We start from the raw sequence: 20,410 nt of genomic DNA on the forward strand, positions 1-20,410 counted from the left end.
TGCTGGCTCTGACTTGAACAGCAAAGGCAGAAAACCCTGTGCTAGAACCAGGTGACCTGAATTTTGTGAATGAACTGGGTTTTTTTGCTCTCCAGTACATATATTTATGAAACCCTTTCTAATATCTATAAAACGCTATGGCAACTTTAGCTTGTCCTGCTTCCTCTCTGTGCTTCCACTTTGCCTATTTTTACTGCCTTCAGCCTTTCATGCGCACAACAGTAACTCTCTTCAAAGCTTCTCAAGGTCAAGAAAGTCCCTAACAGGGTGCATTAGGGCAGTTATTGATCTTCTCTCAGCCTTTCCCAGAGCTGTTCCAAACTGTGAAACCTCAGTCAGGCGATGGAAAGTTACTCAGCCCTTCCCATGTTGGTGAATTTTAATATTCATGGCACCCAGCTGGTGAGAATATCCAATCCAATGCCCTGGCAGTGACAGCCCTGTATGTCTGTGTCCATGTCCCTGCTGCAAGGTCACTGTCCCTGTCTGTCTGTCTGTCTGCTCGAGGATGGCTTGAGTGACTCTCTGAAGGATGAGTCTGTGGACGTTTCATGGACAGAACACCATCACCCCTGAGAAGCAGATCTGCAATACCTACCAAAATAAGCATTTGCTGGGAAAAGCTGTCAAAGTTTAGCTGGGGAGAAGAACTTCCATGAAGACCTATTCATGTTATATGGGCAAAAAGCATTTCCCCGAATTTTTCCTTGTCACTTTCTAGGAAACCATAATCAATATCCCAAGGATGAAATTTCACCACCAATTAAAGCAGAACCCACAGCGGGGTGGGTGGCTCCAAGAGCTCTTCCAGACTATTGAGAAGGACATCTGCAGTGGAGACTCGGGTGTCACATCTGCCCTGCTGCCACCTCAGCTCCAGCACCACGGGCTGGCCCAGAAGCAATCCTGACCTCCCCAAAGCCAAAGGGCTGCCTGTTGTAAGCCCAAATCTTTTGGCTGCCTGAGCACTCAGGCTTTGATCCTGACATATCCACTCACGTCCCAGCAAGACAGCTCTGGAGACACCTTGGCATGCTGGCCCTAGCAGCTTGCTAGCCCAGGAGCACAGCAATACAACAGGCAGCAGCTCCAAGTCCTAGGGCACAGCAAATGTGCTCTGGAAAACCAGCCTGGCATTGGGGAAACATGGTTCACTTCAAATATATCTTCATTTAAAAGGCAGAAATCCCCTACTTCATTCAGCCACTGCCACTCCTCTCAAAATATTGTTCAGTTTTATGAACCATTGAAAACAATCTGCAGTGTGGGCAGCAGTTGCCTCAGAAGTATTAATCAGCAGGGTCCACATACAGCTGACATTTGTCCCTTAATAATATAATTGCAGCTAAAACAAGAAAGGAACCTGAAGCTCTGGGCTTTTTTACTGATTAAAGAAAGGAGCAGCAGTTCTTAATATAACTTTAAAGTGGCCAGAAGCTGAGAGCAGGCACAGCAAGGCAAACCCCAGTGTGTGGAGCAGAAGTTCCAAAAACACAACCAGCAGAAGACAAGAGCCAGCAGCAGACACAGGGCTAACTTATAATGGGGTTCTGCAGAAAATCCAGCAGTGAGGTCCAGCACAGAAACATGGACTGCATGAGGGGACCACCCACAGATGCTCCTCATCACCCATCAGGTAGGACCCCACTCTTAATTCAGACTTGCCTGCAAGGTTCCAATGACCCCAGCCCCACTCCAGCCCCGTGTCTGCAGGAGGAGCTGTTGGGGAGCCCAGTGCTGCCCAGCCCAGCAGCAGGAACCAGCTTAATTACAGCAGGTTCAGCAGCACAGAAAACTCCTGAGTCACAGCGAGCTGTTAATTACCAGCCTTTAACAGGATTTGAGGGCTCAGGCCAGCGAAACCGCCTTCCTCTCTCGTGCAGAGCTGCTATGCAGAGCTCTCAGTTTGACTTAAGTTTATGTGACTGACCCAAATATTCATACCCTCGGGGCTGGGGTATTGTTTAAAATCATGATTTCTGCACAAAAATCTAGGAGTAACCCAGCAATTGCTGCACCCTGTGCCCTGCTTCTCTGGTTACCTCTTTCTCCTGCAGAAACTCTAGGGTCCAACCCGCTGCCCACCTTTCAAGAGTGGCACTTTGCTCTTCCTCTTGTCCCTGGAAAGGGGACTGGGCCATCCTAGCGCCCATCTGAGCTCCAGGGACACTGCCAAGCTGTCATTGCAGGACACTCGACTCAGGGAAAACAGCCTCAAAAGGATGACTGACAACAGCTGCTCCTTGCTCCATCAGGAGCTGCAGAACATGTCCCTGCTGCCCCTTGAGCCTGGCAGGAACAACAGGACAATAACAGGACCTGGATTCCTATGGAAAAATGATGCCTGAAAACTTTAAGCCCCTGTCCCAGCTTGTCACCCTACAAAGGCAGGCAGGTCTTTGGGAAGCATTTCTGATCATCCCATGAAGGACACAGGGCTCATTGAGATGGAGAGCTGCTGGATCCCCAGCACAGACACCTGTGCTCCAGAGGGCAGGTTCCTGCCTTTCTGCCTTGCAAGGAGGGGGGAATGGCCCCAGACGCCAGACCGGGGCTGGAATTTCCACCCCAGGACAGTGCTGAGCTGGAGGCTCTCTTAACCCCGCTAATCCTCTTTGCTTAGGAGCTAATTACATTCCCAGCGAGAGCAGGGACCCTTGGGAAGGGGGCAGGGAGGCAGGGCACAATCGGGAGTTGAACACAGGCTCCTCCCGGCAGCGAGGGCAGGTGAGGCAGGAGCCGGACGCTCCTCCCTGCTCTCCTTTTAGCTCTTCTCTGAAACGTATGTGCCGACACCAAGATAATTTTGGCACAAAACCTTTCCTCGGCTCTCCTTCTCTAACCCATCCCCCGGCTGCCGGCAGCGACACCCTGTTCTGCACAAAGGCTGATCTCACGGAGCTTTTTCCATCCCCCTGGAGTCCGTTTTCCAGGCATTCCTCCCCGCAGCCGAGCGCAGGAGCTGCCGCGGCTGCTTCTGCAAGTAGGGCAGGTCAGGCCCATGCTCAGCATCAGCATCTCGAACCTGAGCAGTGCAGCAGCCCACCCTGGGGAGCTGTTCTGCTCAGGGACCAGTTTTACACAGCAGGAGCTCTTGGATCGTGATGAAAAGAGAGGTCTGGGGCTTTCCAGACAGTATTTGATACAGTGATCACAGCTCCTTGCAAGAAATCCATCTGAACGGGCTGGTTTGCACCTGGCTGCAGGTACAAGGGGAGCAGCAGAAGGGGAACATGTCCCATGAAGGGCTCAATGCTGCTCCTGCATCCTGTGATACCACATCCAGGATAATCACAGAATCCCAGATCTGAAGGGACCTTAAAGCTCAGCTCATTTCACCCCCCTACCATGAGCAGGGACACCATCCACTGGACCAGGTTACTCAAAGCTCCATCCAACCTGGCCTTCAGCACTTCCAGGGATGGGAAGTCCACAGCTTCCCTGGGAAACCTGTTCCTGTGTCTCACCAACATGTGATAGGCATCTACTATATTATATATGCATATAATGCATGTAATAAGGAGCCCAATGCATCAACTGGTGAGATCACACAGGGCAATGCAGCAGCACCACCTATGACAACCTAAGTGTTATTAAAAAAAGGGGTTATTTTTACAATGCATGGGGAAATTGAGGGAAAAAAAAACCAGTTTTAGCATCTGGATGGGGTATGGTGAGTACCACAAATCAGTAAGAGGACCCTCCTGAGGGTCAGGTGCCCATTGGAGGTCACAGCCTGGCACCTGGGAATCAGCAGTGTTCTGCAATGAAACTTGTCACTGCTCCTGTTTCAGGCTGGTTAATTAGGCAAAGGGGCATCCTGCCATGTTTATTTAGTAACACAACATGCATAGTTCATTTGTTCCTTAATACAAAACCCCTGGAGTCAATTGGGGTCAACTGGGGTTACTGGGAGAACATCATGCAAGCACAAGGCCGATCATGCTGCAAGCCAGCTCTTGCCAGATCACTTGTTCCCTCAGCAGACTGTGCCATAAACAGGAGAGATTTCCTATGTCCCCAGTGAAATGACCCAGCATTTGGTCTTTCTGCAATAGAAATCTCTTCCCTTCCTGCATGGCACCAGGCTGAGGTTGTAGGGAATTTGGGAGAGTCCCAAAGTGTCACCTGTGGCTTGAGAACATCTCCTAGTACTGCTCCCTGGATGCTGCTCCTGGAGGAGGTGTGAGGAGGTGGGAGGAAGCTCCAGGCACCTGTACTGCTGGTATTTCACATAAACAATTTATTTAAAGCTGGGTAATATGTATTATGGCAAGCATGCAGAGGAAGTGGAAGTCAGGCACGCTTTTGGGATTCCTCTGCTGGTCACCCACAGAGGAATGGGCCACCACAGTCCACACACTTCTCCTGGGATGTACTGCCAAAATGCCACCCTTATCCCTAAACTCTTCACATACCCTAGGCTTCCAATTCTCACCAACACCTTCTGATCATGCCCACCAAGACCTGAAGCCAGAGGAAAGCCAGCCTTGCTGGCAGATCTTCTGGAAACTCTGGGCTCAGAGGTACAACCCAGCTTCTCATGAGTGGGATACTCTTGGAGCATCCTTCACCTGCATAAGCATCAGTTTACAGTAGAGCAAAGACAATAAGAGAAGCACAAGTTACCCTTTTCTTTGGGTGGCTCAGCACCTGCAGCTCAGCCAGTGAGTTCACAGAAAACCAGCACTGCACTTTTCATATTTCCTTCTCCCTTGGTAGGTTTGAGTGCACTTGGCTGAACAGAGTGCTGGGGAGGAGGCAGCTCCTTGGATACCTCCCCAGGCAGCTGCAGAGGGTGGGAGGGGACGGCAGGGACACAGAGCCTCCGACTCCATCTTTAGATCAGGAGTGGGATGGGAATGAAAATACCATGGGTATAATAACATTTTCCCAGGGAAATCAGGAGTTTTAGGGGGTTGCAAATAGGGGCAACAGCCTTCCCCCTTTCTGGAAGTGACAATACAACTTTATTTGCAGGAAACACATGGTTTTAGCACTATTTTCTTACAAAACTCCATCCTTCTTCTAAAAACCAGGCCACTGTGGGCCATGCCCTCTCCCTCTCTGTGGCTGATGCTTTTTAGGCCCAGGGTGAAGCCTTGCCCAAGCTCCACGGGTGTGTACAGAGCGTGCTGCCAATCTCACCCACAGTTCATGCTCCTCTGCACTTACCAGACTTGGGATCAAATCCCTCATTAGTTTTCACACAACTTCCAAGGGCAGCTTATAGCCAAGGTCCTAATTCATCAAGCAATTAATGGATCAAGCCTCACTACTTCAAAGAGTGAGTTCTGGTATTTGCATGAACCTCAGGGCTTGGGACAAGCCCATGTGAGCTGCAGGCAAAAAGAGATCAGACCACAGAGCAATTTTCCCAGAAGATCAAGCAAACCTAAAGCCCAACCACATTAACAGACCTTGCAATGCTTTCCTTTCCTCAGAAACTTTTTGTTAAAAACATCTACAGCACAAGTGTTGCACTTCTTCCTCAACTCTTATAAAAATAAATCCCATAAACCAACCCAACCATGCAGAGCTGGACAAAGGTTCAGTGTAAAGGGAAACAAAACCCATGACAGCACAATGTCTGGGTAAGACCTTGCTGTGGGTCTTCACTTTATGTGAAGGCTCACAGATGTTGCAGGGATGAGCTGCAGCAAGAAACACCAAGAGGAGCATACATGCCAGGGTGGGTTTGCCCAAGGGTGTCCAAAGGCATTTGCTCAAGAGCTCTGGGAACCTGGGCAGAGTCCAGCCTTCAAAATCTGAAATTTAATCCCAGGTGTCAGCTAGTGACCCTGGAGACAAGGGCTGAGGAGAGCTCACCTTTCCCTGCTACATGCAGAGATCACCCCGTTACTGGCTACAACCCAACCCCAAATTAATTCTCTAATTAATTAATTAGCAGCCGGGTGCCAGTGAGTATTAAAGCCTTTTCACCAATCCATGAGCTTTCTGAAGCCTGGGAACACACTGCTGCCCAGGGGCATGCCAACACGGCTTCAGCCCTACCCAAAGAACAAACACTTGGACAGCTTTCCTCACTCAAGCCCCCGGGGCAGGGTGGAGGCAGTGGGGGAGCAACAGCAGGAGCAGAGCACTGGCATTGAAAACAGCATTGTGTACACTGAGATGGCCATTTGGGGGGTTTGCACCTCCACAGACACTCTGGGAAGGCATCTCCTCTACTGCCAACGTGACCATGAGTGGAGCAGCGGCAGCAGCAGCAGCTTCAGGAAGAACAGAAAATTACTGGGTGTAATTGAAACTGCAGGGAGGAGCTAGGGACATAAAATGTAATTATCTGCCATGGAACACATCCAAGATTAGCAATCCTACTTCTGGTCATTTCAAGTTCCCATTAACTTCTCCATGTGCTGATGTTATCAATTCTGTGTCTTAACTGTCTGCAAGATGCAGCAATTCCAGGAGCAAGCCCTGGGCCTCCTCTGGTCAGGGTCTCAAATCACTTGTCCAGGAGGGGGTGAAGGGCCTGGAAGATGTCCCTCCCTAGCTGCCAAGGTGGAAGGGCTAGGAGGATGCTCCAGCTGAACCAGTTGCACCACTCTCCTCTCTAGGCACCAGTGGCTAGGATTGGCTAAGGTGCTTCTCTGGTGCTTGGGAAGATGATCTGTGTGGGCATCAAAATTCAGAGACACTCAACTGTAAGAGGTAAGATTGGGTGAATTTCAGACCATCTCAGCCTCTGTTCTCCTCTCCTTGCACTCCATCTCAGCAGGCTACAGAATTCACCATCCAATTCACATTCTGTACAACACTGGGCATCCCCACATCCACCTCATGCACAGCCCATTCTATTGTCCTGCACCCAGGCTCTGCTTGCTGATTCCTTTTCACCTTGCTTGCTGAGGCCCTGACACTTTCTTCCCCTGTATTATCTTCCTTGCAGCCTCACCATTCGAGAATGCAGGAGCTGCAGAACATCCCTCATTGGCCTCCTCTCCAGTCTGCCCAAGGCCTCCTTCCACAGCAACAGGAGGAGAACACTAATTGGTGACTGGCACTTGCATGATCTCACCCTTGGACACCTTCGGGGACAGGGGGCACTCCTGGGGGTGCCCTTAACAATAGCCATGCCTTGTTCTGTTCCTTGCATAAAATCAGTGTAGACACATGAAACCCATGTCTTTGCTAAGAGGTGAAGGACCATGGACTCCAGCCCTGCAGCTTGCCCCAGGAGGAAATTAGTTTCAGCAGTTCCTTAAAGGCTTTTTTATAGACCTTTGAAAGCAAGCACCCCATCTTCTCTCCATTTTAAGCAAGGAGAGAGGACACCCCCTTGGATCAGAAGACACCCGCCCCACCAGCCCTTACCTCCACGAGGTGAGGCGTGGGGTTGAAGCCGCACATGTTGCAGACCTGCTGCCGGCAGGTGGTGCAGGTGTTGTAGTTGGGGGGCTCAGTGGAGCCCACGTTGATCTCAGCCTTGCAGAGGGGGCACGAGACCCTTGCTTTCGGCACTTCCTTTGGCTTGACACCCTGCTCGGCCTTGCCCGGCTTCGCCGCCGCCGCGGCACCAGCCCGGCCCTGTGCCCCGGGGGCTTTGGGCCCAGCCTCTTTGCTGGCGTCGCTGAAGACAATTTTTGGAGGCACTTTGCCAGGAGACGGCTGGCTCGGAGCAGGGGCCTCTGGCTGGACAGACATGAGCGTGCTGGCCTGGGTCAGGAGGGATGCCCCGAAGCCAAAGAGCTTCCCTGTGAGCCCCTCCTGGGGCTGCTCTGGTGCTCCAGCCCCGGGGGCCGGGGCTGCAGGCTTTGCCCCCACATCTCCTGGCGTCTTTCTCTGCTCAGAGGGGGAAGGCTTGGCTTGCTGATGCTGTGGGGAGGCCCTGGCCTGATGCTGCGGGGAGGACCTGGCGGCCTCCTGAGGTTTCGGCTGCCCTTGGCCGTGCGGTTCCCTCTGCGGCGTTGTGGGCTGAGGTTTGGGTTGCTCCTGTGGCAGGGGGCGGGGGGCTGGCGGGGTCTTATCTGCAGCCGGGGGTTGTGGGTGCTTGGCTGGGGACTGGGAGGGGGACGGCGAAGGGGAGTGCAGCTGCTGCTGGCTCTTGGAGCGAGGAGCGGTGGTCATGTCCATCCCCAGCGCCCGCTGCATCTGGCAGTTCAAGCACAGCCATTCCTTCACCTGTGAGACAAGGAGAGGACAGGGGCAGTGAGTGATTGGGTAGGTACAGCTGCCTGCAGGTAGCCCCAGCACACCCTTACCTCTCCCCAGACAGACCCCACAGAGCCACAGGAACCAGTCATCAGCCCCTGAAAGACATTTTGGTACCATGTTCTTCACTAGCAGTACCTTGCAGTCAGGGCAAGCAGCCCCCATCTGTCACAGGTACCCACGGCACAGCATGCCAGCGTGAACGCCAGCTTTAATTAGCCTTGGTCTGCTTCCAAGGCTTCTGCTGTGAAGTGACTGCTTGCCATGAGGTTCTGCCTCTCCTGGGGGAAGAGGGGCCTTTCCGAGGGCTCATAGCTCCACCAACTCCCCAAAGCCCATTTTCTCCCTCCTGCTTGGTGACCAGAGATACCAAAGAGAAAAGTCAAGGCCAAATGAGGAAACACCACTGTGCCATGCTCAGTGCTTCCCTGGGGCTAGCAGAGATGGATTTTCTGGAATCAGTTCAATGGTTATGATACTCCATCTCAAAATTTGGCTCTGGAATGCTCTAAGGGAGTGCAAAGAGTGCTGCTCCTTGCACAATGCATCTGCACTTCCAGGAAGGGAAGCGCAGGCTGGGGAGCAAAGGGTTAATTTTCACTCTCACCATGATGAACTTTTGCATGTAAATGAAAAATAGAACAGTTCCCTGGCTAAGTGGTGATAAACGAAAGACTTTCCCCACGAGAGATGTTCCCTGTGACACACTAATGTCTAAATTAAGTTAATTAAAGAGGCTGTAGAGCCTTTCCGTATGAGGAATCACCAGAATGCTCAGCAGCTCCACAAGTATTAATATACAGCACAGTCAGCAGGATGGCCAGGTCTGCTTGCAAAAGACTTCTCCAAGACAAGCAACTAAGGTGGCAAAAAGGACCAGAACATTCCCAAAAACCAGAGCAGCACCCAGGACAAGCAGATGCAGAGCCTGGCAGGGGCAGCCCCCAACAGCTCCTGGCCCTTGCACTCCCTGCAGGCTGCACATCCCACAGGCCTGCACCCACTGCACGAGGTGTGGATTTTCCTGCCTTTCATTCTGGAAGCCATCTCTTCATTCCAGTGTTACAGATCACCTCTAAGGCTCAGCCTAATCCCTGCTGCAGAGACATTAATCACCTTGCCTGGTCCCGCAGCTCCAGGTCTGCTTGGTCTTTTGGTCCTACAGTTGGAGGCATGGGTGATTCATAACCTGGCCACAGGGTTTTTCCCCCTACACTCCAATCACACAAACAGGCACATTTCAACCTTTTTCTGCTCACAGGAGCTGCCTGCAGAGATGCAGTTGGGTGTTATTGTAAGTCTCATGATGGGACACAATGACAAGTCCTTGAGAGGTGAGGCAGATAAGCTCTAAATCCCTTGTTACAAGTCCCCTCCCCAGAAGGGTTCTCATAAAGGCCAGCCTTCAAATAATAACTTTTAAAACTGAGGAAATTCAGATCAGCTAGGCAAGATGGGTTCAAATTCACGGGGGTGGATGAAACCTCCACCTGCCCACCGCACTCCTTCCCCTCTCTGCCCAGCACATGCTGGGTGCCAAGGCTTGGCATTGCCTCCAGCAAAGCTCTCCCCGTCACCTTACAAGCCTGGCTGCACATCAGCTCTGTGCTTTTCCCAGACTTCCCTGTACTTGCTGAGCTCCCACGCCACTCTCTACACCAGCCTCCGCTTGAGTCCTTCACTTGGAGCTGAGGGAAAACAGCCTCAATTTTCCCCAGCAATTTTGTGCTACATTGTCGTTTCTCCAAGCTGTTCCAAGGAGCCACATTATATTTAGTTCCTGAAAATAGTACTTCAGTTTTTATAATTTCTTAGGGTCTTGCTGTCTCTCTTCTGACATCCAGAATTTCTTGCGTTATTTTTGCTTTCACACCCCCTGGAATTTTTTCCCACAGTTCTATTTCAAGAGAGTGTCTACCAAAATCCCATCAGCTTTGCCCACCATCCCCATCAGCTCAAATTAAGGGAGAACCAATCCTTTCTATTCAGGTTCTTGTCCCTAGGATGCAAGAAATTCAAATCTTCCCTCTCCACATAATCTCCTTACCCGCACTTCAAGACCCTTAGTGAGGTGGAAACTGGGGGAAGAGGAGTTCCACTCCCTCCCTGTGCCACACAGAGCCCCCACTCTGCCCTTGGCCGAGGCTCCTCCAGGAAAAGCCAGGCAGTGGGAGGCACTGTGCCTGGGTCCTGGGGCACAGGAGCTGTGTATGGCTCATGGACAAGCCCACCAGGACCTCCCTCAGCTCAGGGCTGCAGAACAATGGGATCATTGTAATCTTCTCACTTTTCACAGTGAACCTACCACCCAGATAGGAAAAAGCCAGGGGGTGTTTTAGATGGGATAGGAGCATCCAATTGCCCTTGGTGACTTGGTGAGGAACTGCTGTGGAACATCTGTCTTGGGGAGCAGGAGAAAGCTGCAGGAAATACAGAGGGGCATGAGCTCCCAGAGCAAGCATTTGAAATGTAAATTGAGTTGGGATTATCACAAATTGCCTGGCCGGCCTCCACTGATGCAACTGATGACACACCAGTGTGGGTTACACAGATCAAAGACAACTTAAAGGATGCTGCAGGGAAGATAGCAGAGGAAGGGCTGAGTTATCTTGCCAAAGATCCTTCCCCCAAGGAGGAGAAAGGAGAAGGGAAAAGCCTGGGTGATAAAGAAATAGTACAAAAAAATCATTCTTTTCATACTCTTTCCCCCCATTTCTCTCTACTGTTTTCTAGGCATCTTCCCCCTGCATGATGAATCTGAAGCATTTAGAGGATGGTGATGCAAATAATGAAATAATCCCATTCCATCTATTTCTGTCTCCTGTTTGCCCAGTTCTTCACCAAATCAAAAGTTTCAGGGGTTGGATTAGTAAAGATTTACACCCAGACTCTTCCTGGAAAGGATGGGAGTCCATCACTGGGTGGAGATGGAAGAGATGCTAATGAGACAGATATGATGGACATGCTGTAATCACTGTCCTGGAACATTTGGGAACAAGAAGGATTACACTCATTATGAGGATGAAGCGTTTCCATCCTATTAGCAATCGAGAAGAACATCCAACAACATCTACCAGCACCAGAAGATATTTAAATTTGGCAGAACTGAATAATTTTACATCCAAGAGCTCTAAGAGAACTAAGAAAACTGCTGTGTGCTGATGTTCATTTTTAAGAGGAAATTTTAGTAGGCTGGAAGAGTCTTGTGCTTGAAGAAGGCAAAGGTATGGCCTGCAGGGGACAGGGAGACAGACATCTGTCCAAGGCAGAAAGTGCAGAGAACTGAAGGACACACAAATATGCCCATCAACATGGGTTTAGGAAAAATAGGTCACAGCAAAGCAAACCTGATTTTATTCTCTGCACATCTGATATTAGTAATGCACAGAAGCAATATCCTTGATGTCCAAAAGGTGTTTTGACCTAGTATTGTATGACATGTTGACAAAAATGAAAAGCACTATAGAATATGAATAGTGAATATGCTAAATGGATTTCAGACTGGTTACCTGGCTGAGCTGGGGGCAACAAGGATTCACCACTGCCAAGGTATCATCATTTCACTACGGGCAGCACCACTCACACACAGTGGGTTTGGTAAAACAACAGAATCGGAATGGTTTTGGTTGGAAGGGACTTTAAAGATCATCTTGTTCCAGCTGCCCTTATATTAAATATCGATGAAGATGAGTCTCTGCTGCCTGGCAAACCTGTGCTCAATCCATGCAGGAAGCCTGGAGCTGGAAGCAAGAGTGAGGAGGTGGCTGAGCCTCCTCTTCCAGCACCAAGGGACTCCTTCCAGAGCCCTCCACGGTTCCACACCGACATTTTAAGGAGATTAGTAAAACACTGCGGGAGATACGGGCCGGATCTGTGAGAGCGATTCCAGGGATGCAGAAAATGTCTGAAATGAGAGAATTGAAGAGGTTGATCTTTTTCGTTTATCAAAGAGAAGATTAAGAAGTGACTTGATTACGATATAGCAGCACATTCAGTGGAAACAATATCAGGTACTAAAAGGTTGTTAATTAGGCAGAAAAAGGCATAAAAAGAACTAATGACTGGAAGTTGAAGCCAAATATATTAAGCATCACTTTTAACAGCAGATGTTTCTAACCATTAAAGCAAATTATACACATGCTGTTGGGCTCAGCAGAAGACTCAGGGAGGTAAAGCTTGCAGGCCTTTCATCTATAGGGTATTTTATGCCTGTTCTGGTCTCACAAGCTTTGATAGCTTGAACCATCCCATCTGTATGGACATTTGGAATGTTTGTATCTGACACCTGACCTGCCCTAGCCTCCATGCAGTTCCCAACACACCTACAACCACCAGCTTTACCTTTTCCACAACAGAGCCCTCCAACACCCCAGAATATTCCTCAAAACCCCCTTCCAAATCTTATTATTCCCCAATGCATGAGTAGGTCAGCAAGTGGCAGTGCTTGCTGGGTCACAGCTGCCAGATGTGCCTCCCCCCTCAGTGCTGTCCTGTGAGCACCAACCATTTGCAAATCCTGTTAGGAATGAAAACTTTCCAATCAGCGTTTTCTTTTAAAAAAATTGCAGCAGGAATATCCACAGCATGTGCTGGCTCTGCCCAGTGCAGATTTAAACATTGATAAGAATTATAAATTGAATATTTATATACACATACACGTATAAAATTACAGGCATGGTGGGCTAGATTGTGACCCTCTGCTGAGCAGGTACATAAGGGGGACCAAGATCCATCCCTGTGCACTGTGGTTTCCAAATCATCTAGAAAAACATCAAGAGAAGCACACGTTTAAAAAGGATCTGAAATGATACAGACATAGCTTGAGTCTGTAAGGCTTCTGCAGTTATTCTAACACCACCTATTTTAAGAGACTATGTGAAAATAGCCCATCCCCAGTATTTGTTACCAGGAGATGTGAGGGAGTGCTGGTTATGTGCAGGTTGTTTTGTTCCCCTGTGGTAAGACAATCCAGCTCTAAAACTATCTCGAGTATAGAGTTCAGCCTTTGCAGTGGGCAGAAGCTTTAAAATGAGCACTGTAAGCAGAAAAACATCATAACTGAACATCCAAGATATTTTCACGCCAAAATTTTGGATTATAATTAAGAGTAATTCTGTCTTTGCTGAGGGTTGGTTATTTTGGACCATTTGGAGGTCACCCAGGATGTTATCCTACTACAGAAGAATAAAAAAAACCAAAATGGAGAGACCATATTTAGATTACCATATTTATGACTTTGGAGATTTGAGATGGAATGGTTCCTCACCAGCTCTACCCATTTAGACCTCACTGCAGCCAAAGCCACTGACCTTGCTAGCTACACACCCCCATGTCAGAGGAGGCACTGGGCTCAGACCATCTGACCTGCTTTAAACAATCATTTTAGACTGGCAAGAACAGGTCCCAGGTCATCTTGAGTCCAGCATGATCAATCCCACCCAAGGGCGACCATTTTGGACAGGACAGAGAAAAGAAGCTTTGTTCAGCAGAAGATACAACCCACAATCATCCTATGGCATGAGATGAGATGTACAACAAGCTGAAAAAACAGAAACCAAGTTCATGGGAATTCAGAACAGAAAAGGAATGTGGGTTTTCTTTGAGTTGCTGAAAACATGTGTATTTAATAATTCTACAAAACTGAAATCCTGAAAAAAAGCCCCTAACTATGTTTGGGGAGAAGAGCACGACAGGGCACCTCCGGCAGCAGCTCTTCAAATCCAAGAGCCCCAAGTGGGCCCCTTCCCTAGATGAAGCCACCCTCCAGCAGATGCACCCCAAGGTCACAGCTCCCTCTGCCTTTTGCAGGCACCAGTATGAGTATAAAAATAACCCAGCTAGAACTGGGTAATGAAGGTACTGTGCTAATCAGACTAATAGAGAGGCTCAACAGCAGGATCACTGACTGGATGGAGACAGGTTTCATTCATAGCTGCTACTGGTTTATCCTGGAGGAACACTGCAATAGCCTGGCCTCTCCCAAGAGCTGCCAGTGCCCTGCCTAGAGTGTCCTTAAGTGTCTTCAGCTCAGCAGCTCTGCCTGCACATGAAGAATGTTGTCTCACAAAATCAGCCAGTCAGCGAAACGTCCCTTCCATCCGTGCCTGCCGGGTCCACTCCTGAGGAGCTCTCTGGGGGGCATGTCTCGTGTTTTACTTGTCACACTGAGCTCTGCCAAAGCCACATACATACTCTGCAATTAAACAATATCCTGATCCAAGGGAAGAGGCAGTGCTAGAGGCAGCCCTTGGCTAGAGAACAGAGGGAACAGCAAGTTGTGGGGAGCTGGGATACTGCTGGGAAGGCAGGAGGTGGGAATGGCTGCAGGAGAGCAGGGAAAGCTCAGCAAATCCTGGAGCAGCTGCTGATGCATGAAAAAAACTAAAGGTACCATGTGAATCAGGTTTCACATCCCAGACTGGAGTGCATGACAAATATATACCTTTTTCTGAAGTTAGGTTTGTTTTATAGCAACATTAAATTCTCTCTAGAAGTGTTTGAGGCAAAGGTTGGATGGGGCCCTGAGCAATCTCATCTAGTAGAAGGTGTCCCTGCCCATGGCAGGGGGTTGGAACAAGGTATCTTGAAGGTCCCTTCCAAGCCAAACCATTCCATGATCCTGTTTCTGAGTTCTCCTACAGCAGCACAGGGACAGTTTGTCATGGAGCTCGTGTGGAGGGCAGGAAAAGCAGCCCTGGGTGTTTGGATCAGTGCACAGCCTACATGCAAATGCAAAGAGGAGCCTGCAAAGCGTCTCGTGGAGGCTGTGACATGGGGTATCAGCCAGAGTCTGACCTGAGGGGCACGCATAACACCAGGAGATGGAGTCTCCTGAGGTGCTTTGGGAGGACCATGAGCAGCCCAGGGTGCAGGAGCTGTTGTGTGCCCAGGGCCAGGCTGCATGTCAAGACATCACCAGAATTCACGCCTGCATCCAGGTGGAGAGGAGGCGGATGCAAACGTGCAGGCAGCGTGGGCTGAAGCTTCCTGGTCCAAATCTAAAGCACAGTTTGAGGAGAATCCAGGGCTCCAGAGAAAATGTGCAATTAGGACTGTTTCAGCACTTAATTGACAGGGGAACTGGTCACAGAGGCACCGAGTCACTTGTCAAAAAGGCCACCTTATGCTCATCTTTATCTTCAAACATCTCAATATAAATAAAATCTAGTCCTTGGCACTCCTGCCCAGAAGGGGAAGCCACCGGAGCCGTCAGTAATCATCCTGCTAATGCTTGCCAGAAAATAATCAACTTGCTCGCTTGCTGGCGAGTGAGAGGAACCAACCCCCAAACTCATCTCCTTCTCTGCAAATAACAGATGGGAAACTGCGTTTGTCCAGAGAATCGAGCTGCGAAATAAGACAGTGGCATTTCATCCTATGAGTCACTTCTCAAACAGTTTCCTTTCTCTGGTTAGCACTCCCTGAACCAACCCCAGGCTACTTGAGTGCATCTCCTGTCTCCAAAGGGCATCAGGAGGTGCTGACCCCCACAAGGCTCTGCAGTTTCAAAGACAACCTCCAGCACCTGCACCTCGCTGCTTGGTCCATCTTTCCCTGCACCACACAAGCACGGACACGGGGATGAAGCACACAATCAAAGGAAATAACTGCATGCCCAACAGCTTTGCAACTAACCTCGATCCGCCGTCACAGGCAGCACGGTGCTCCCCGGCAGCATCCCCCATGGCTAGCTCCTCAGGAAGTGGGAGCATCCCCTCCTTCACTGCTTGCCCTTGCTGGCAGAGAGGAGCAGATGGGCAGAGGAAACCTCTCCACCGCCAGACCCAGCGCTGCTCCTCTGCTCCCCCCGGAGCGCGGGTCCCCCGCCAAACAAGGCGCTGCCTAGCTAAGCAAACCGGCAGTGCCGCCGCCCGAGGCAAAGGGACAAGTCCTTCCAGTTCATTAGGGAAGGTTTCTTGTGCGATTTGCTGCCTCACTAGCTCCTGTTTAGACAGCCTTTGTTCCTCGTCCGCAGGAGCGCATGAAAGATTTGGACGTCTGTACGTGCTGGGAGGATGCTGCTCCCTGGGCCGGGCAGGGAGCACGGCAGAGAGCTCACCCCGGGCTTTAACCTCCCGAGCTCTGCACGCCGAGGTGCTCTAAGTGCAGCCCCGGGTCCCTCTGGCTCCGTAATGCAGGATTTCCACGGGAGCCCTCTCGGCCAAGGAAAGCCTAATGGCTTGCTTTGCCTTTTTCTGCTGCTGCTCCCGTGCCCTGCCGCCAGCCGAAGGACGGACGTCCTGAGTAACAGGAGCCTCCGGTCCTGCTCACTCATTGTCTCCTGCAGAACTAAAATAGCAGCCTGGGAGGGAGCAGAGGAGCTCAAAACTTTCCATTCCCTGGTACCTCCTGCCCAAAGAAGAGGAATACATGAGGCCACGGGGCTCCTTGGGGTGTCATGTGCAGCAGCGATGCAATTCACAGCTATAATGCTATAAAGAGCACAGGCTCTCCCAGTAAATAGACTTGTAACAGACCAATTTAAAAGCAGCCCAGTTTCCTATTAGTAGCACAGAATAAAATCATCCATTTACTGCATGGCTCACATTTATTCAGCTCTGAGTGGTCCCTGTTGTAGCCTTGCTCATGAGCTTCCAGCTCCTTTGGGAACCCTCCTGGACAACTACAGCAATGGGAGATAATGGCTGTAGCTCAGGGACTAAACTAAACACTGTTGAATATTTAAAGGTCCTTTCACCCCCAAACTTTGCACTACCTTGGCAGCATCAACATCTGAGTATAGCACAGCAGTGATGAGGGCAGAGAGGAGCGTGATCCTCTGACCCACGTGTCTAGGATGGAAGGTTTTAAACACTAAAAACAATTCTGGTGCTGGCATAAACAGCCCAAAGTGTTTTCAGAGACAGGGTTGCAGACCTGATGTTATGGTCTCACACCTTCTCCAGACTGAAGGAGCCAAGTTAAGTCTAATTTATCCTGGGCTAGTGTGTATTTACGACTGAAGCCACTGGAATGAAAAACTTGTGTGAATGAACACATCATAGTGGATCAGTGCATCAAAGCAGAGTGTATCTTCTGCCTTTCTTTTTTTCTTGTTGTTGTTATTCTGGATTAAATATGTAACAAATGCTCTTGCAGAATTTAGGGCCTGAAGATAGACAAGCCACTGCACAATCTTTTTACATACCTAAACAGACTTAATTGCTCAATTATTCCAGATAAACACGATAAGTTGCCTGTCATGAATAATTTATAATCCAGCTAGCCACACAATCTGTGAAACACAAATCTATGGCTGCAGCAAAAGAAATGCAAACAGATGCCACGATCCCAAGACACCTTTCTGGGTACTAAATGCTGATTAAAGGAGCAATAGGCTGCCCAGGGCAGGTTTGATCTTCCACAAAACCCCTTGGACAGCCCAGACCTTCATCTGGGTTATTGTTGCTGAGAGGATGCAATTATTAACAAATGAAATAGGGACAAAGTATGGGTGTGCACCTTGGAGGAGACAGGCACAGCACACACCCCCCTCCTGTTGATGGTCTGGACACAGCTGGGTGTCACATACAGCCCTTCCTGGGTTGTACTGGTTTCCCCAGGAATTGCATCAGATGATGGTGATGAGCTGCAGAGCTGCAGTGAGGCAGGGCAGGATGCAGTGCTGGAGGATGGAGGCCCACAGGGCCAGCCACAAGGGACAACACTCAGGGTGCCAGGGAAGAGATGAGGGAAGAAGGAGCACTGCCAGGGGGAGGAAAGGTCCCATCCAGCCAGAACTTACCATGCTTGCATAGGAGAGACCTGAGAAGGCAACCTGGAAGGAGTCCAGAAGGAGGGTTAATCCTAAACCCATGACAAAGCCATCCCAGGCCGCTCCCTTCCCACAGCAGAGGGGCAATGAACCAGGCAGAGGGGCAGGCACCAGCTCCTGGCTCCAGTGACCCCAGACAAATGCAAGGGGCTTTCCCACGGGGCTCAGGGCCTTACCACAAACCTTGAGCCTCTTTATGACTCTCTGAGAAGCAGAGGAGAGGCACTGGGTAGATTTCCACCAGCCTGGGCACCCCTTCCCAGAAATAGCTTGTCCAGTCACTAGCAACCTAATTTAAATAAATTACATTAGGTTTTTTGTGTTGGAACTCCTTTCCCAGTCCAAATATACCTGGACATCCAAATACACCTGGCATAATCACAGAAGTCATCATCTACTAAATAAAATTTACACAAGATTCTGCAAACAATTAGTTTGCATAGATACCTGTAAATCCACATCACTTTTAATTGGGTTTTTATAGCTATTATTTAGCCTTGAAGAAGGGGCTACTTCACTGACAGCCAGTCTACAAGAGCAATCACCCTGTCATCAAAAAAAATAAAAGCTAGTTGCAAAGCAAGATTAAAACTGGTCATTCAAATCATGATTTGATGAGAGCTGGAGTTGTTCAGCCCAGAAAGAGAAGACTCTAGGGGCCCCTAGAGCCCCTTCTAGTACCTGAAGAGGCTACAAGAGAGCCAGAGAGGAACCTTTTACAAGGACAGAAAAACAGGGAACAGCTTTACACTGACAAGAGGGCAGGAATAGAGAGGATATTGGGAAGAAATTAATTACTGTGAGGGTGCTGAGGCACTGAAACAGGATGACCGGGGAAGTTGTGAACTTCCCATCCTTGGACATGTTCAAAGCCAGGTTGGATGGAGCTTGGAATTACCTGGTTTAGTGGAAGGCATCCCTGCCCACAGCAGGAACTGGAATGAGATGAGCTTTAGGGTCCCTTCCAACCCAAACCATTCTGGGATTCTAGTCTATGATATTTTGCTTGCTGAGCTGAGGTCAGCATTGCCGTGGAGATCTAAACCAACACACCAGAAAGGTGAATAAACTCTTAATGAAAAAGAATCCTGTTACTTGAAAGATTGTCTTTTCTGTCACAACACAAGCCAAAATTTGAAGTGACCCCATTCAGGAGCTTTCTGTAGCCTTCCTGAATGGGGGTCCACAGGATTACCATAGAGTAACCTGCTAGGACACCTCAGCACAACTGAAAACCCTGGGCAAGCTTACAACAAAAGCCAGTTTAGTTCAGCTCAAATAAAGGGTCAAGTACTCAACTGCAAGACTACAAACTGCTACAAAAGAGAAAAGCACTACAATAGAAATCACTCAGGTAAAACACCAAAAATATTGCAGAAGCAAACGCTCTTCTAGGGCTCCTTAGCTTTCCTTTGAAAGATCTCCAACAAGCAGCACACAGGCAGTGCCAGCTGCAGTGCTCCATGTCCATCCAGACAGCAAGAAAACTACAGAGGAGCAAACTGCACGGTTCAAGCTGATTTCACCCTGCTTTGATTTGCTCCAATGCCAATCAGAAACCCCTTCTGAAGAGAAACGCTAAAACTTGTTGTCATGCCCTGGCTGTAAAGCCAGGTGTAATCACCATGGGACTGACTCTGATGACCCACAGGGTTCATTTTATGCAGGTGAGATAGCAGCAGTGACCACAGCTCCCCTCACTTTCCAGGGTTCAGCTGGAGAGATCTTGCCTCTGATTTTCAAGTATCATGCATCAAAATACCCAGCTGAACAGTGGGAGCCAGGCTGACTGCAAGCAATCAACCCCAAACCGCCTCAAACCGGGCAGAGAAGGCATGGATTGGCCAGCAAGCAGGAAGCAGCAGGATCCACGCACCAGGAGGGAAAAACATTTGATATCCAAATAAACACCACCTTCCCATAAGCTTTTATCTGCCCACAGCCTTGTCTGTTGGCGTGGGCTGACTCCTGGCACACTGCAGAGAAAGAAAAGGAGGAGCAGGTCTGAAGCACGGGGTGCAGCAGGCGTTGGGATGCGGCACAGCACGCGGTCCATGGGGATGCTGCTCTTTGGTGCACAGTGATCTACTCCTGCAGGGAGAGGCTCCTGCCATGCCAACATCTTTGCTTCCCAGCAGGATGCAGGCTGGATGGCACTGGACAAGTGCCTGCAGCTGGAAGACATGGGAAAAGGCATTGGATGGAGAAGAAGGGTGACCTAGGGTAAGAGCTTGAGCTGGCCAAAATCATTAGGAAGGGCATAGAAGCTTTCAGTTTTTACTGTAAGAGTGACATTGCCCAATTTTGGCTCTTGGTTGGAGATCCCTCAGTGCAGTGGAGCTCTTCAGAGCTCTCCAAATGACATGTCATTCAAAACCATCAGATCATGAGACTTTTTTGGGCAGAATTGCAAAAACCTTACATCCAGGATCTGCATAAAGCATTATTATTCCAACATTT

At 49.5% G+C, this 20,410-nt stretch overlaps 1 protein-coding gene across 2 annotated transcripts in view; it reads right to left on the reverse strand.

Moving 5' to 3' along the window:
- Positions 1–20,410, reverse strand: part of BSN (bassoon presynaptic cytomatrix protein) — an 88,469-nt gene that overhangs the window by 35,200 nt on the left and 32,859 nt on the right. For both annotated transcript variants that reach the window (XM_054640055.2, XM_077184494.1), the window contains exon 3: positions 7,339–8,145. In XM_054640055.2, the coding sequence (XP_054496030.2) occupies positions 7,339–8,145 (807 nt within the window). The remainder of the gene's footprint in view (positions 1–7,338; positions 8,146–20,410) is intronic.

This window comes from Agelaius phoeniceus, chromosome 11, assembly GCF_051311805.1.
Source record: "Agelaius phoeniceus isolate bAgePho1 chromosome 11, bAgePho1.hap1, whole genome shotgun sequence".
In the NCBI taxonomy this organism is placed as follows: Eukaryota; Metazoa; Chordata; class Aves; order Passeriformes; family Icteridae; genus Agelaius; species Agelaius phoeniceus.